We start from the raw sequence: 17,690 nt of genomic DNA, 5'->3' as shown, positions 1-17,690 counted from the left end.
GCCAAAATATTTATATTTATCATCTACTATGTATCAGAACACAATGGTGAGGAAAACATAAAAATCCTTACCCTCAAGCTGGAGAGATGGCTTAGTGGTTAAGGTGTTTGCCTGCAAAGCCAAAGGATCCAGGCTTGATTCCCCAGAACCCACATAAGCCAGATGTGCACAAGGGGCACATGCGTCTGGAGTTCGTTTGCAGTGGCTAGAGGCCCTGGCGTGCCCATTCTCTCTTTATCTGTCTCTCTTCTCTCTATCTCTCTCTGCTTTCAAATAAATAAAATAAAATAAATCCTTACCCTCATGTAACTTAGTGTGAAAGCAATACAATTAAGTAAAAAGTGACATTACGTACATTGATTTCCTAGGCTTTTGCTGGTAAAGTTTTCTCTTGTTTTAAAATGCCTCAATCATGCGATATTTTCTTATCTTACAGAGATGAATAAATGGCCAAGTTTCAGTGAATAAAAGTCATAGTGACAGTCCTTAACTTTCAGACACATTCAAATTTTAAGAGCATTTACTCAATAGATCAAGTTTGAATTCTCACTAAATAGGCCATATCCTTAGTATAGGTTAAGCACTTATTTCAGAGGAAGAATTACACACTAGCAACAAACACAGTCACCAGTTAAAAACATGATACCATTTATAATTACAGATGCTAACCACCTCCTGAAAAAAAGAAAGAAAAACTTAGGTGTACATTTTAAAAATTTTTTTGTTCATTATTTATTTATTTATTTGAGAATGACAGACACAGAGAAAGGCAGAGAGAGAGAGAATGGGCACGCCAGGGCCTCCAGCCACTGCAAACGAACTCCAGACGCATGAGCCCCTTGCATCTGGCTAACGTGGGTCCTGGGGAATCAAGCCTCGAACCGGGGTCCTTAGGCTTCACATGCAAGCGCTTAACCGCTAAGCCATCTCTCCAGCCCCTTAGGTGTACATTGAATAAAATAAGTACAAGACTTAAATACTAACAACTATAGAATGTTAATGAAACAAATCAAAAAAGATCTAAGTAACGAAGAGAACTGTGTTTATTGATTGAAAGCCTCAACAGTAAAGACCTCAATCCTCCCTAAATTGATGTAAATGTTTAATGAAATTCCTGTCAATATGCCATTGAGGATTTTTACAGATCATGTGGAAAGTCACAAGAAGGAAAGAATGTGTGTATGACTTTAAGACTTACTATGTAGCTTGAGTCAGATGGACAGTGTTAGCCAAATGACCAATTAGTAATAAGACAGAGAATCCATAAATTGGTCTATCAAGTATGCTAATTTTCTTTTTTTAATTATGTTTATTTATTTGAGAGAGAGAGACAGGCAGAGAGAAAATGAGTGAATGAATGGGCATGCCAGGGCCTTCAGCCACTGCAAACAAACTTCAGATGCATGTACCATGTTGTGCATGTGGCTTACGTGGGTTCTGGGGAATAAAACCTGGGTCATTTGGCTTTGCAGGCAAGCACCTTAGCCACTAAGCCATTTCTCCAGCTCTCATTTTCTTGTTGACAAAAGTATAAAGATAAGCCGGGCGTGGTGGCACACACCTTTAATCCCAGCACTCAGGAGGCAGAGGTAGGATCGCTGTGAGTTTGAGGCCACCCTGAAACTACATAGTGAATTCCAGGTTATCCTGAGCCAAAGTGAGACCCTACCTCGAAAAACCAAAAAAAGAAAAAAAAAAGCATAAAGATATATAATGGAGGAAAGATAGTCCTTTAAAGGAAAGATTCTGGAGCAAATAGACACTTTCCATAAGCCAAAACCAAAACAATGAGTACTCTCACATCTTCAACAAAAATTCAGTCAAAATGGGCTGGAGAAATGGTTTAGCGGTTAAAGTGCTTGCTTGCCTGCAAAGCCAAAGGACTCAAGTTCAATTCCCCAGGACCCATGTAGGCCAGATAAACAAGGTAGCACATGCATCTGGAGTTCATTTGCAGTGGCTGAAGGTCCTGGCATGTCCATTCTCTCTCTCTCTCTCTCCCCTTTCTCTATCTCTCAAATAAATAAAAAAGAAGAAAATGGACAAAAGATATTAAGAAATATTTTACCAAAGAGGGTACACAGATGATAAACAATACATGACAAGATGCTCATCATTAGGTATTATGTAAGTACCAGTTAAAACTTCTGTGAGATTGTACTATCTGCCTTCTCTTCTAAAAAAAATATATATATATATATATATATTGCTTATTTCTCAAATAAGATATAAATATATATTTTTAGAAAAGATATATATATATATATGAGAGAGAATGGATATGCCAGGGTCTTCAGCCAGTGCAAACTCTAGAAAGATGTGCCACCTTGTATATCTGGCTTACATGGGTCCTAGGGAATCAAACCTAAGTCCTTTGGCTTTGCAGGTAAGTGCCTTAACCACTAAGCAATCTCACCAGCCCCACCTTATCTTCTTTTGAGAGGGCTGGAAATAAAAGATTGCAACATCAGATGTTAGCAAAAAACGTAGAGAAGTTGGATCACATTTACATGTTTCTTATGGGAATGTAAAATACTATTCAGCTCCTAAAATGAATGAAATACTGATATATACATAGGCTGAAAGATTCTATAAATATGCTAAGTAGAAAAGCATATCTCCAGATTGTCACATACTGTAGGACTCCATTAAAAAAAAAAAAAAAAACAGTTTTGAAATGACAGAAGTATAGCAATGAAGAACAGGTCAAAGAGGTGCTGGCAGCAGAGGAATTGGTGTACCAGGGCCTCTAGCCACTGCAGTTGAACTCCAGATGCTTGCACCACCTTGTGTCCATGTGTCACCTTGTGTGTCTGGCTTACATGCGTTCTGGAGTGTCAAATCTGGGTCTTTAGGCTTTGTAGGCAAGCTCCTTAGCCACTAAACCATCTCTCCAGCCTCATATTATTTTCAAAATCACAGAAGTGTGTACTGCAAAATGTAACCTGTATAGATACGAGAAAATGTTCTCTTGCTTTGTGACATTTCTGATCCATTCTAAATGATGAGTAGGTCGTGACTCAGTGAGGGTAAGCGGGCTGTTGCAGGTCTCCCAGAACAAGGGAGGAGCACATGTAAGAAGGAGCAACTGCAGTAATGGAGCACAGGTTTAGGTGGCTGGAGCAGCTGGCCAGTGGGATGAGATGCTGTGGTTGAGGCTAGATTGTTAGGTTAGGCCAGAGAAGCGAGTGATAGGCAGCTTTAGGATGCTAGTTTTTTTTATAGTAGTGTGTGTTGGGGGTGGGGGGGACAAAACAGGTTGTAATCAGAAGACAAACTTGCTCAGGATGTTATTTTAAAAGATCAGTCTTGAGTCAGGTGTGGTGGCGCACGCCTTTAATCCCAGCACTGGGAAGCAGAGGTAGGAGGATCACCATTAGTTCATGGCCACCCTGAGACTACATAGTGAATTCCAGGTCAACCTGGGCTAGAGGGAGACCCTACCTTGAAAAACAAAAACAACAAAAGATTTTGTCTGGATGTACTAGTTAGAGAGTGGATTCAGGAAAGAAAACAAGACCAGTAGGGACACTAATTCCAATAATATGACGAAGCTGAGATTTACTTAATGCTGTACAAATGGAAAGAAGTGAATACTCTGAAAGATCATAAAGACACAGAACTCACTGAACTGTGTTGGAAAGTGCAGTTTTTAAGGCCACTCCGTTTCATTCTCTAATTACTATGTAGCTGGAGATGCCATTTGTTGCAGTCAGGTTCGCATTGCTGGCAGAAATCACCCAACCAAGAGCAGCTTTTGGATATAAAAAGAAAAGCTTTATTTGGCTTATAGACTCAAGGGGAAGCTCCATGACAGTAGGGGGAAATGACAGTATGAGCAGAGGGTGGAAATCACCCCCTGGCCAACATAATGTGGACAGCAGGAACAGAGTGTGCCAAACACTGGCAAGGGGACACTGGCTATAATGCCATAAGCCCGCCCCCAACAATAACACTGTCTCCAGGAGGCGTTAATTCTCAACTGCCATCAGCTGGGGAGGCTAGCATTCAGAATATCTAAGTTTCTGGAGGACACCTGAATCAAACCACCACATTCCACCTGGTCCCTATAAACTGTTAATCATCCATGATATAAAATGCAATGCATTCAGTCCAACTCTCAAGGGCCCACATTTTTTTTTTTTATCAATCCTAATGATGTTCAAACATTCCCATATTCAGAGATCTTTTAACTGAGCCATAATACCAAAAAAAAAAAAAAAAAATCCCCCCTTAATAAACATTCACACTGCAAAAGATGGCATTGGAAGCCGGGCGTGGTAGCACACGCCTTTAATCCTAGCACTCGGGAGGCAGAGGTAGGAGGATCGCCATGAGTTCAAGGCCACCCTGAGACGACATAGTGAATTCCAGGTCATCCTGGACTAGAGGAGACCCTACCTCGAAAAAAAAAAAAAAAAAAAGATGGCATTGGGCATAGCAAAGAAATACTCAAGCAATACATGATTTAAAACAACCAGGGCAAACACCAAATTCTGTAGCTCTAAGTCTAACAACTCTAGCCAGTGACAAGTCTCCAAGTCCAATAATTCTAACTAGCAACAAGTCTCTGGAATTACAATTCTGCCCCATCCAACTAGGCTACTCACAGTCCTAGAAAAACCTCATTCAGGACTTGCAGCTTTCCTTAGCAGCCATATCCTGGTCCTAGCATCTCCACTGGGTCTCCACTGCAATCCATGGTTCATCCTCATGGCTCCATTGGGTCACTATGTAGGTATCCAGCAAAGCTGCTTCACACTGCCCATGGCCATTTCCAAAACACAAGACTGCATTGCAAACTCAATGACCCTCTCTTTCCTGCATTTCTCCACAATACCAGGTAGGGTGCCAGTTTGTTAATCCAGGGGGAAATAAGCAGACTTTGAAGAACAGGACACTCCTTGAGCATTTCAAAAGAGTCTACATTCTTCCTGTTGCCTCAGTGCAGGTCAGCTGGCCAATCTCAGAGGTTGTAATCTCCCAATTGCAATTCAACCTAAACATTTCTTTCTGTGCCATATCCCTCTGCACACAGCAGTCCATTTCCATTCAATGTAACCCTGCACAAATTCTCAGGACAGGGGCATAGCAGCAAGCCTCTTACACAAACTGCCTCTAGCCCAGTCCAGACAAAGCTCCTTTTCACCCTCAAGCCAAACCTCACAGTCCATAGTTCTTAGTGCATTCAGGTCTTGCAACTTTGATCAGAATAATCCATCAAGCTCTACTTATAGCACTACAAGATGTCTCTTAGGCCAAGATTTCAAATCCTTCCACATTCCTCTTGAAAATCATCTCTAAAAGGCCAAAGCCTCACAGTCAGGTGTCTAGCTGCAATGTCACTCTCTGTACCAACTATTACTGTTGCAGTCAGGTCCACATTGCTGGCAGAAATCACCTGACCAAGAGCAGCTTTTGGGAAAAAAGGGTTTATTTGGCTTACAGACTCAAAAGGAAGCCCCATGATGGCAGGGGAAAATGACAGCATGATCAGAGGGTGTACATCACCCCCGGGCCAACATAAGGTGGACAATAAGAATAGAAGAGTGTGTCAAACACTGGCAAGGGGACACTGGCTATAATACCATAAACCTGCCCCCAACAATAACCCTGCCTCCAGGAGGTGTTAATTCCCAACTGTCATCAACTGGGGAGACAAGCATTCAGAATACCTAAAGTTATGGGGGACACCTGGATCAAACCAACACCCCATTCTCTTAGATTTTATAGAGAATACCATAAGTTGGCCATATATATTTTTTATATTGAAATTGTAGTATCTTTGAGATATTGAAGCCAGATGTATATGTCAAATAGGTAACTGTATCTATAAATTTGAGCCAGTGATGTAAATTGAGAGACATTGAAGGAAGTAAGAATGGATAACAAACATCACACAAGGAAAGAGATTAAAGTAAAACTGGGCCAGGCGAGGTGACGCACACCCTTAATCCCAGCCTTCAGGAGGCAGAAGTAGCAGGAGTGCCATGTGTTCAAGGCCACCCTGAGACTACATGGTGAATTCCAGGTCAGCTGGGCTAGAGTGAGACCCTGCCTTGAAAAACAAATAACAAAAAAAGTAAAACCTAGAGTATAAAATTGGGTCTTGAAGAATAGCAGAATCTAAGGATTTAAGGGCTGGATGAAGGAGAGTGAGTCAAGAAAAGAGACAGAGAGGACAGAGTGAAACCAAGAAAACAGTAACAAAGAAACTAAGAGAGTGTTCAACAAGGTCAACAAGGACAAATGCTGCTAAGACCCACAGGATGAGAACTGCAAATAGCCTCAGAGGGGTCACTGTTGCCCTAGGAAAAATCAGCTTGGTCGATTAATTGGTGGAAAAAAACAAAATAGTTAATTAAATGTTATGCAACATGCTGAATAACAGAAGAAAAATGACTAAAATTCTGTTATAAAATATATATAGTGTGTGATCAACCTTATGTTTTAAACAGCAGCAAGCTCTTGGGGTCCTATGAGTTCATCGTATGGTTTATGTGACATCACAGTGTAAGTGGATGCAGGCCCATGACACCTCAGCTGCCACAGGCAGAGATGACGGATGCCTAAGGGTCAAAATGTCCCTTCCCTTTGCTCTGTCTGAAAACAGCAAACTCCATCTTTTCCCAAAAGTCTGAGATGGATATCTTTTTCCTTCACTTTGAGGTATAAAAATTCTTTTTTTAAAAATAAAATTGTTTATTTATTTATTTGAGTGCAGCAGAGAAAGAGGCAGAGAGAGAGAGAGAGAGAGAGAGAGAGAGAGAGAGAGAATGGGCACGCCATGGTCTCCATCCGCTGCAAACAAATATGCTCCCCCTTGTGCAGCTGGCTAACATGGGTCCTGGGGAATCAAGCCTCGAACCGGGGTCCTTAGGCCTCACAGGCAAGTGCTTAACCGCTAAGCCGTCTCTCCAGCCTCTAAAAATTATTTTTCAAAATATTTTATTTGTTTATTAGAGAGGAAGAAAGAAATAGGGAGAAAGATAGAGAGCAAGTGAGCACATAGCTGGGTTATGTGGGATCTAGGGAGTTGAACCTGGGTTCTTAGGCTTTACAGGCAAGTGCCTTAACTGTTAAGCCATATCTCCAGCCCTGAAAATTCTTTTTTTTTTTTTATTTTTTTTTATTTTTTTTTTTTGTTTTTCAAGGTAGGGGCTCACTCTAGCTCAGGCTGACCTGGAATTCACTACGTAGTCTCAGGCTGGCCTTGAACTCATGGTGATCCTCCTATCTCTGCCTCCTGAGTGCTGGAATTAAAGGGGTGTGCCACCATGCCCAGCCAAAAATTCTTTTTAATAGACAGAATGAGCTTAAGAGCAACAGGTCAATTTTATATTTATTTTTAAATATTTCATAATAGATATTATAATAGTATATTTATAACATTTCATAATAGGTATAAATATTTCATTATGGATAAGTTGATAAATTCTCAGAATATTTGATAAAGGGTTTGACTGCAAATATGCAAATTTGTTAAAAATAAATAATTTCTAATATAGATTTATGATTTTTCAAAAATCAAATTTAAAAGAAAGTGAAATATATCTAGCCCCTGAATTAATTCTCAAGGTGAATTCTCTGTGGCACATTGTTTTTCCACCTTTTTCCTGCACTGTAAAGGACAGGTTAGGAGCAAGAACTCAAGAGGTAGAGCTTAAACTTTCCCTGTTTGTTTTTCTCCCAAATCAGAGAAGTATTCTTGTATTTCTTGGGCATCTGCATTACAGTTTTTTTTTTTTGGGGGGGGTTTCGAGGTAGGGTCTCACTCTGGCTCAGGCTGACCTGGAATTCACTATGTAGACTCAGGGTGGCCTCAAACTCTCGGTGATCCTCCTACCTCTACCTCTCGAATGCTGGGATTAAAGGCATGCGCCACCATGCCCAGCTAACGTTTTTGAAGAAACAGTTCTCCATCTAAGACTGAAAAATCAATAAAATCAATGATCTACAGAAAAGCACTTAAAATTTATTTGTTTATTTATTTACTTATTTATGAAGGAGACAGAGATGGAGAGAATATGAATGAATATGCCAGGGCCTCTAGCCACTGCAAATGAACTCCAAACGCATGCACCACCTTGTACATCTGGCTTATGTGCATCCTGGGGAATTGAACCTGGGTCCTTGGGCTTCACAGGCAAGCGCCATTGCCGGGCTCCTGGAGGGCAGATAGTGCTGGGGGAGGACCAGGCCCACTGGTTCCTCCCAGGGGTTGAGGGGCAGGGTGGGTATCTACTGCCAGGAACAAAACCACCAAGCATTAGGAGTCTCCTCAAAAGCAGGAACTCTTTATTGTTACAGGCGGGTGTTTATATAATGTTGAGAACAAAGGCGGGGATTTAGGATGGGGTGAGATGTAAGGGCCAATAGCATACCATGACCTTTGAGATGATTGGTTCTAAGTGGGCAGGGACTCTAACTTCCTGTGCAGAAGTAGCAGGCCAGATGCCATTTGGCCCCCTGCTGAGTCATAGCTGGGCAGAGGCAGTTCACCAAACTTTAGCTAGCCTCAGGAAGTTCCACTAGGCCTCATGTCTGGGCCTCTCAAGGCCCAACACACCCTAACTTCTAAGCCATCTTTCCAGCTCTAAAAAAACACTTTAATTTTTTTTTTTTTTTTTTTGAGGTAGGGTCTCACTCTAGCACAGGCTGACCTGGAATTCACTATGGAGTCTCAGGGTGGCCTCAAACTCATGGCAATCCTCCTACTTCTGCCTCCCAAGAGCTGGGATAAAAGGCGCACACCACCATGCCTGGCTTAAATTTTTTTTATTTATTTGCAAGGAGAGAGAGACAGAGAGAGAAACAGAGAGTAGAGAGACAGAATGGGCATGCCAGGGCCTCCAGTTGTTACAAAACTCCAGATGCATGTGCCATTTTGTGCATCTGGATTTACATGGGTACTAGGGAATCGAACTTCGGTTGTTAGGCTGAGCCATCTCTCCAGTCCCCAGAAAAGCACTTTGATACATCTCATGTCCTGGGTGGGAGGCAGAGGTTGACTAACCTAGAATAGAAATAGAGGTTCCATTTTATATGACATTTTATTCAGAAAAACAAATATAATTAAGTTTATCATCCTGATGAACACAGGAATATGGTGAATATGCAACATTACTAAAGATTGACAAGAAAGCTGGGCATGGTGGTGCACATCTTTAATCCCAGCATTTGGGAGGCAGAGGTAGGAGGATTGCTGTAAGTCCGAGGCCACCCTGAGACTACATAGTAAATTCCAGGTCAGCCTGAGCTAGAGTGAGACTCTACCTTGAAATCCGCCCCCCCCCCCAAAGAAAAAGATTGACAAGAAAAATAAAAATTGTACAACTGTGTGTTATACAAGGTCATCCAAATTTCATTATATTACAAAAGCAATTAAATAGAACTAGAACAAGTCTTTTATAAATATTTTATTCTTGGGACTGGAGAGATGACTTAGAGGTTAAGGAGATTTCCTGCAAAGCCAAAGGACCCAGGTTCGATCACTCAGGACCCACATGCCAGATGCACAAGGTAATACATGCATCAGGAGCTCCTTTGCAGTAGTGCACTAGGGCCTCCAGCTACTGCAAAGGAGCTCCAGACACATGTGCCACCTTTTGCATCTGGCTTAACATGAGTACTGGGGAATCAGATCTGGGTCCTTAGGCTTTGCAGGCAAACACTTTAACGGCTAAGCCATCTCTCCAGCCCTAAAAAAAAAAAAAAAAAAAAAAAAGCCTTTATTTATGATAATAAAGAAATAAACAGGGCATGGTGGCACACTCATTTAATATCAGCACTTGGGAGGCAGAGGTAGGAGGATCGCCATGAGTTTGAGGCCACTCTGAATATATATACTGAATTCCAGATCAGCCTGAGGTTAGCCTGAGCTGGTGGGACCCTGCCTCAAAAAAAAAAAAGAAGAAAAGAAACACAGCAGCATAAAAGTTCATGATTCAAAAATGTCAAACATACAAAATCACATCAAATAAGTTATATCAGATAATTATCCTTTATTCAAGTATTTATTTTATTATTAATTTATTCACTCATTTTCCAATATATAGTTACTGATCCAGTGATGGGGTACAAAAAGGAAAGGGTAATATTCTTATGAAAACTCCCTGAATGAGGCTGAAAAAAAAACACCCAAATAACAAAAAACTCCCCAAACAAGAATGTTATGGCAAATGAGTTGCAGAGATAATGCATGGAGTGTTCTGAATCCGAAATGATTGAGGCTGCAATGTTGGAGCTGGTTTTGGGGTAGATGGTCTGGAGCTATACCTGAAGGAAGAACAGAACTTTGTAGATTGGGGTGAAAAGTGAAAGGATGCTAGGCAGAGGGATTGTGGGGCAAGTCACCCAATGTGAAGACATTAAGACGAGGCTGTGAAAGGGACTAATGGAGAATTCACTGCATGCTAGGGTGAGAAGGTGAAGAGCAGTTATTTTGGAAGTCAGTGTTCTCCACTATTTAGTTGTTAGGTTGAGCTCTCTGTAGCCCTCTTTCCTCCATCTAAGCAAGGGGCAGGGTGTGATTGTAAGGTGAAATATGAATTGTACGACTTTAAGGCTTCCTACTGAAATCTTTAAAAGACAAGCTTTTACTCGTCCACCTGAGAGACTCTGATTTTCCCTTTTCTTGCTGCCCAGGTGAGAATGTACGCAATATAATGGGCGATGTCATTTGTTATAATGTATCACACATGTAACCCTTGTGGAAGCTGACGTGGAGACTGTTGTAGGAAGCAGGAAACCAGTGAGGGTCCCTCCACTTCCTGCCATCACCATACACTCATACCTTGGGTGCTGGGGATTAAATCCAGATTGAACTGTCCCCAGAGAAGGCCCCAGAGAAAGTTCTTGGACAGACAGGTGAGGTAAGGGATAGGAGCTTTGGTTTAGTGGTGTGCTAGGCTTGGTGGAAGAGCCTGAAAGCAGGGATAGCTGAAGAGTTGGCTCTGTTGTTTAGAACCTAAACAGAAAGACTTAGTATCTGAACCTATGAAGGCAGGAAAAGCAAAGTGAATTGGCCACTGTACTGAGCACAAGCAAAATTTCTAATTTATAAAACTGAAACCTAGAGATTAAATACAAATCCAAGTTATCCAGGTTTTAAGAAGGAACACTGGGCTCTGAATTTAGGTGCATCTGACTTTTAAAAAAATATTTTTATTTATTTGAGAGGAGACAGCTAGAGTGATGAGCCTGTCAAAGCCTCCAGCTGCTGTAGCGGAACTACAGAAGTATGCACTACATTGTGCAGCTGGCTCACATGAGTCCTGGGGAATAGAACCTGGGTCTTCTGGCTTTGCAGGCAAGTGTCTTCGTTCCTTAGAGTTTGCAGGCAAGCACCTTAACTGCTGAGCCATCTCTCCAGCCCTGCACCTGCCTTTTGACTCTGTTCTTTTTCTAAAATACTATGATTGAAAATTTGTGTTTCTGAGACACAAGCACAAAAATTAACAACTGGGATTGGGCTGACTTTGGGTAAATTGCATTTATTTTTAAGGTCCAATGTACTGCAAAAATTTGAAAAAGTCATGTTTTGGTTCTACAGAGATGGTGGGCAAAACAGATTGGAAATTATTTATACAATATGACAAGTAATAATTATTTCAAGAGTGCACGCCTGTAATCAGAGCTCTTGAGAAGCTGAGGTAGGAGGGTCAACATGAGCTTGAGGCCAGAGTGAGTTCCTAGTCAATCTGGGCTAGAGTGAGACTCTGTTCCAACCCCCTGGGGTTGGGGGAGACAATGAATTGAAGAATGAGAGGAAAAAGGGTTGACCAGCAATAGTAGTTCCTGGTTGGAAAGTTATGAGACTAGTTGGGAGTTGTGGCATCGCCTACAACAACACACAGTGGAAGATGGAGACAGATCACCTATTAAATCTAGATTTTCATGAGATAATGAAAAAAAAAAACCCAGAAATGAGAGAACGAGAGACAAATGGGTATATGGAAGGTAGAAGGAAGAGCAAGGTCTAGAGAGAGTTTCTTTTTGGTTTTACAAGGTAAGGTCTCTATGTAGTCTGGGCTGACCTGGAATTCACTGTGTAGTAGGCTGGAACTCAAGGAGATCCTCCTGCCTCTGCCTCTAGAGTACTGGGATAAAAGGTGTGTGCCACCACCCCTGGCTAGAGATAGTTTTAAAACAGGGAAAACTGGGAATTTTTTTCTTTTGTCTTTAATTTAATTAATTTATTTGAGAGTGACAGACAGAGAAAGAGGCAGGTACCGAATGGGTGCTCCAGGGCCTCCAGCCACTGCAAAGGAACTCCAGATGCATGTGCCTCCTTGTGCATCTGGCTTATGTGGAATCTGGGGAATTGAGCCTTGAACTGGGGTCCTTAGGCTTCACAGGCAAGTGCCAATTTTTTTTTTCTTCTTTTTCTTCTTCTCCTCCTCCTCCTCCCTCCTCTTCCTCTTCTTCTTCCTCCCCTTCCCCTCCCCCTCCCATTCTTTCTTTCTTTCTTTTTTTTTTTTAAAAAAAAAGAGGGCTGGAGAGACGGCTTAGCTGTTAAGGGCTTGCCTGTGAAGCCTAAGGATCCCGGTTCAAGGCTGGATTCCCCAGGACCCACGTTAGCCAGATGCACTAGGGGGCACATGCATCTGGAGTTTGTTTGCAGTGGCTGGAAGCCCTGGCGTGCCCATTCATTCTCTCTCTCTCTCTCTGCCTCTTTCTCTCTGTCTCTCTCAAATAAATAAATAAAAAATAAACAAAAAAATTAAAAAAAAAAAGATTTTTGAGGTAGAGTCTCAATCTAGCCTAGGCTAGCCTGGAACTCATAATGATCTTCCTACCTTAGCCTCCCAAGGGCTGGGATTAAAGGCATGCACCACCACACCTGGCAAAGCTGGGCATTTTAAATAAGAGCCATCTAAAAAGGAAGATATTAAAATATGTGTGAAGAAAACAAAATCGCTTTCTTTCTCAAAATAATCAAGCTCTTAATTAAAAAAAATATGGAAAATAAATCCAGGCATGGTGGTGCATGCCTTTAATTCCAGCCCTTGGGAGGCAAAGGTAGGAGGATCGCTGTGAGTTCGAGGCTACCCTGAGACTAGTAGTGAATTCCAGGTCAGCCTGAGCTAGAGTGAGACCCTACATTGCAACCCCCCCAAAAAAAAAGATTGAAAATAATACATGACACCTAAAATGAACCACACAGATTATATAAAATAAGCCACAGGCCCTTTTTCTTTTCATAAATCAGGGTCTTCCTCTAGTCCAGACTGTCCTAGAACTCACTCTGTGGCCCAGGTTGGCATAGAGTCATAGTGATCTTACGCTCTTGTCTCCCAAGAGCTGGGATGAAAGGTGCAATTATGCCTCCTGGAAGGCCCTTCTTAAATCTTTCAATATAGGACCCTTTTCAATGTAGAACTGTTTGTTCTCTTTTATTAAGATTGGTGCCAATCTTCCAGTTTTTCCCTTTATTTAAGCAACTCTATCCTCCCTATCTTCACCCACACAGGTACCAATATGTCTCTTTGTTATATACAAATGAAACGGTGCCACAGGTAGACATACAATATTTACATTTACTCATCGTTTTTCTTAATGTAGCTCATATAGGTGTTTCAAGGTCAATACACACATATCAAATCCATCATAGTCTTTTTCTTTTAAATTTTTTTTTAATTTATTGATTTGAGAGCGACAGACACAGAGAGAAAGACAGATAGAGGGAGAGAGAGAGAATGGGCGCACCAGGGCTTCCAGCCTCTGCAAACGAACTCCAGACGCGTGCGCCCCCTTGTGCATCTGGCTAAGGCTTCACAGGCAAGCGCTTAACCGCTAAGCCATCTCTCCAGCCCACATCATAGTCTTTTAAAAAGTGCGTCATTTTCTTTTCCTACACCTACCAAAGGACGATTGCCCTACCCCAAGATGGCGCCCGCACACTTTCCTTCCTCACAGAGCATGTCCGGAAGTGACGCATACCACAAGGCACCGCGCCCCGCCCCGTAGGCAGGGTTTCCGCCATTTTTGAAAACTGTGAACGTTCCGCTATGGCAGCATATGCCGTGGAGCCCCAGGCGCCTACGCTGGGTGAGTGTGAACGGCCGGCGTTCCCGGAGCGCTGTCACCTCGTTGTGGGTCTGGAGGGCCGCGGCCATGGGGCTCTGGCTCCCGGTGTCGGCGGCGGGCCGGGAGCCTCGGGTCTTCGGGGCACAGGCCCGTCCCGGTGCGCCCAGCCCGGCCCTGCTCGGTCCGGTTCGGCGTGGTGGGGAGCGGCGGGCGGGGGCTGCGTGACCGCGGTACTTGGCCGCGCAAGGCGGTGGGCGGCACCGCGGTTCTGGTCACCTGGCGATGTCCTTCCTCCCTCCCGCCGGCTCGGCCCGGGGACTTGACTCAGCCTGGCCGCGGTCATGGACGCCTTGATAGTAAGGTAGCAGCAGCTCCTCCGCCGTCCCGCCCTTTCCCTGGGAAAGTAGCTCTGTTCTAGGTGTTTTCCTTTCATTAGTCATCGTGTGATTTTAAAAGACTCACTTCCATTATTGGAGGACTTGTCAGAGTACGTCGTCTTTTGTCAAGTGAATATGATGAATCATTTTTTAAAAAATTTTTTCTTGCTGAGGTTTTTGAATAGTGGCAACCTTGGCTCATTTTAGAATATTGTCTACTTGCTTGAATATTCTCTTATAGTCTGAGTGTGAAATATTCTGAGTGTGGAAAAGAGATCAACGATGTATGGTTTATATTGTGTGGAGATAGTTTTGTAGATTGGAATGGCATATTGTATTGTAAGTTCCACTTGAACTGTTTCAGCATGGTATAAAAACTTAATTCATCTGGGCGTGGTAGCGCACGCCTTTAATCCCTGCATTCGGGAGGCAAAGGTAGGAGGATTGCTGTGAGTTCAAGGCCAGCCTGAGACAACATAGTGAATTCCAGGTCAGCCTGGGCTAGAGCAAAACCCTACCTCGAAAAACAAAAACAAAACCCTTAATTCATAATGTTAGTAACACAGATAAACAGCAACATTAAAACATGTACATATGTTGATCTAAGTTTGTTTTTTTGTTTTTGCTCTATTTTGGAGATGTTCCAGGTTTGTTTGTTCACTAGACTAGAGGGTACATTTGTTGAGGATGCAAATGTGAATAAATGTGCATCCTTTTTGATAGCCTATCTAGAAGTTGATTTTACCTGATAGTAATTGTTCAGATCTCCAAAACGCAGATACTTTACTGGTAAAACATTTCCTGGAACCTACTGCTCTATGAAGCTAAAGGTTTACATCCATAGACTTCTAGCTGAGCAAGATTTAGGAGTATAAACTGAGAAGTGCAATTTAATGCAGGATGCAGTGGTAGGCTTTCTAGGTAAAGTTTAGTCACAAGGGATGGCTAGTGACTGAGTCTGTAGTGAGAATCTGTTGAGCCTCCTCCAATACTTTCTACTGGTTATTAGATTAGTGTGTCTTTAGGTGTGTCATTTTTTTTCCATTTAATTCTTAATACTTGCACAGTTTCTTTGTTCTCTTTGGTGGATGATAGAATGAAGGTAGTTGGTGATGTCACCAATGTTCAAGATATGCTTTTGTGGAAGCTTTGGTTTGAGTTATCTTTTATGTTCCTTTTAAGTATGTAAGTTAATAACTAGCACTTTACAAAATGTAATTGCCATTCTGTATTCCTTGTTTGGATATACACACACACTTTTGGTTTTTCGAGGTAGGGTTTCACACTAGCTCACGCTGACCTGGAATTCACTATGAAGTCTGAGAGTGGCCTAAAACCTATGGCAATCCTCCTACCTCTGCCTCTCAAGTGCTGGGATTAAGGGTGTGCGCCACCACGCACGGCTTGTTTGGATATTTTTTATTTTTTGTTTTTTCTTTTTCGTTTTTTCTTTTTGATTTTTTGAGGAAGGGTCTCACTCTAGCTCAGGCTGACCAACTTTTTTTTTTTAAGTTAGAGTTTCACTCTAGTCCAGGCTGACCTGGAATTCACTATGTAGTCTTAGGGTGGCCTCGAATTCACAGTGATCCTCCTACTTCTGTCTTCCAAGTGCTGGGATTAAATGCATGCACCACCACACCCATCTAAATTACATTTTTTTATATCTTATTTTTTAAACTTTTTTTTAAATGTTTTTATTAGCATTTTTCATGATTATTAAAAAAATCCCATGGTAATTCCCTCCCTCCCCACCCCCCACGCTTTCCGCTCTGAAATTCCATTCTCCATCATATTACCTCCCCATCACCATCATTGTACTTACATATATACAATATCAACCTATTAAGTACCCTCCTCCCTTCCTTTCTCTTCCCTTTATGTCTTCTTTTTAACTTACTGGCCTCTGCTACTAAGTATTTTCATTCTCACACAGAAGCGGATCCACATATGAGAGAGAACATGTGGCGCTTGGCTTTCTGGGCCTGGGTTACCTCACTTAGTATAATACTTTCCAGGTCCATCCATTTTTCTGCAAATTTCATAACTTCATTTTTCTTTACTGCTGAGTAGAACTCCATTGTATAAATGTGCCACATCTTCATTATCCACTCATCTGTTGATGGACATCTAGGCTGGTTCCATTTCCCAGCTATTATAAATTGAGCAGCAATAAACATGGTTGAGCATGTACTTCTAAGGAAATGAGATGAGTCCTTTGGATATATGCCTAGGAGTGCTATAGCTGGGTCATATTTTTTAAACTTTTGACTAATGCATTGTTCTTCAATAATGAGAAACCAGAACAGATATTGAAAGCTTTTGAAAAGCAGGAAACATTTTGATTTTTTTTTATTTTTGGACTCTTATTGACAACTTCCACAAATATAAACAATATACCGTGATCATAATCTCCTCCCACCAAACTCCTTTCCTCCCCTTTCAAGTACCCCCTCCACTGAATCCCTTCTTTCCAACTAGTTATTCTTCAATTTTTTCTTTTTTTTTATATCCTACAAGTCAACTGTGGTGACAGTTCATAAAATATCTTTATTTTACTTATTTGAGAGAGAATGGGCACACCATGGCCTTTAACCACTGCATACAGACTCCAGATGCATGTGCCATTTTGTACATCTTATTTACATGGGTCCTGTGGAATTGAACCTGGGTTCTTGGCTTTGCAGACAAACACCTTAACTGCTAAGCCATCTCTCCAGTTTTGATATTACCATTTTCTTTCCCTCCTGTTACGCAGGTCTTATGCAAGGAGGTCTTGGCCATTGTGAGGTCATGAACCTCTAGGCCACTGTGTGTCTGGATGTCTTATAAGCACTCTTCCCCTTCTTTTGGCTCTTACGTTCTTTCCACCACCTTTTCTACAATGGTCTCTGATATTTGAAGGGTGTGATAGAGATGTCTTATTTACTACAGAACACTCCACTGTCACTTTTCATTACAATGGTGAGTTTTTAGTCGCCCCCAATGGTCATTGCCATCTGGAAAAAGAAGTTTCTCTACCAAAAGTGAGAGTAGAATTAATCTATGGGTATAAACACAAGTATTTAGAGGGCAGTTTGATGGGCACAGTATAATCATTTATCCAGACAACACTAGGAGTTTCTCCCCTAGGGCTTATGATCTCCCAAGGTTTTAACTACTAATTTATTTATGAGATAGAGGAAGATAGAGAGAAAGAATGGGCACACCAGGACCTCAAGCCACCGCAAACGAACTTCAGATGCATGTGCCACCCTGTACATCTGGCTTACATGGGTTCTGGGG

The 17,690-nt window shown here is 41.9% G+C and overlaps 1 protein-coding gene across 1 annotated transcript in view; it reads left to right on the top strand.

The window, feature by feature from the left end:
* The first annotated feature begins 13,968 nt into the window (after window positions 1–13,968).
* The window catches only part of Nup35 (nucleoporin 35), a 33,786-nt gene continuing 30,064 nt past the window's right edge, over window positions 13,969–17,690 (top strand). The window contains exon 1 of the mRNA XM_004660277.2: window positions 13,969–14,052. Within this exon, the coding sequence (XP_004660334.1) occupies window positions 14,013–14,052 (40 nt within the window). The 5' untranslated portion in view covers window positions 13,969–14,012. The remainder of the gene's footprint in view (window positions 14,053–17,690) is intronic.

Source organism: Jaculus jaculus, chromosome 4 (assembly GCF_020740685.1).
Source record: "Jaculus jaculus isolate mJacJac1 chromosome 4, mJacJac1.mat.Y.cur, whole genome shotgun sequence".
In the NCBI taxonomy this organism is placed as follows: Eukaryota; Metazoa; Chordata; class Mammalia; order Rodentia; family Dipodidae; genus Jaculus; species Jaculus jaculus.
This window is presented reverse-complemented; position numbering and strand designations above follow the sequence as displayed.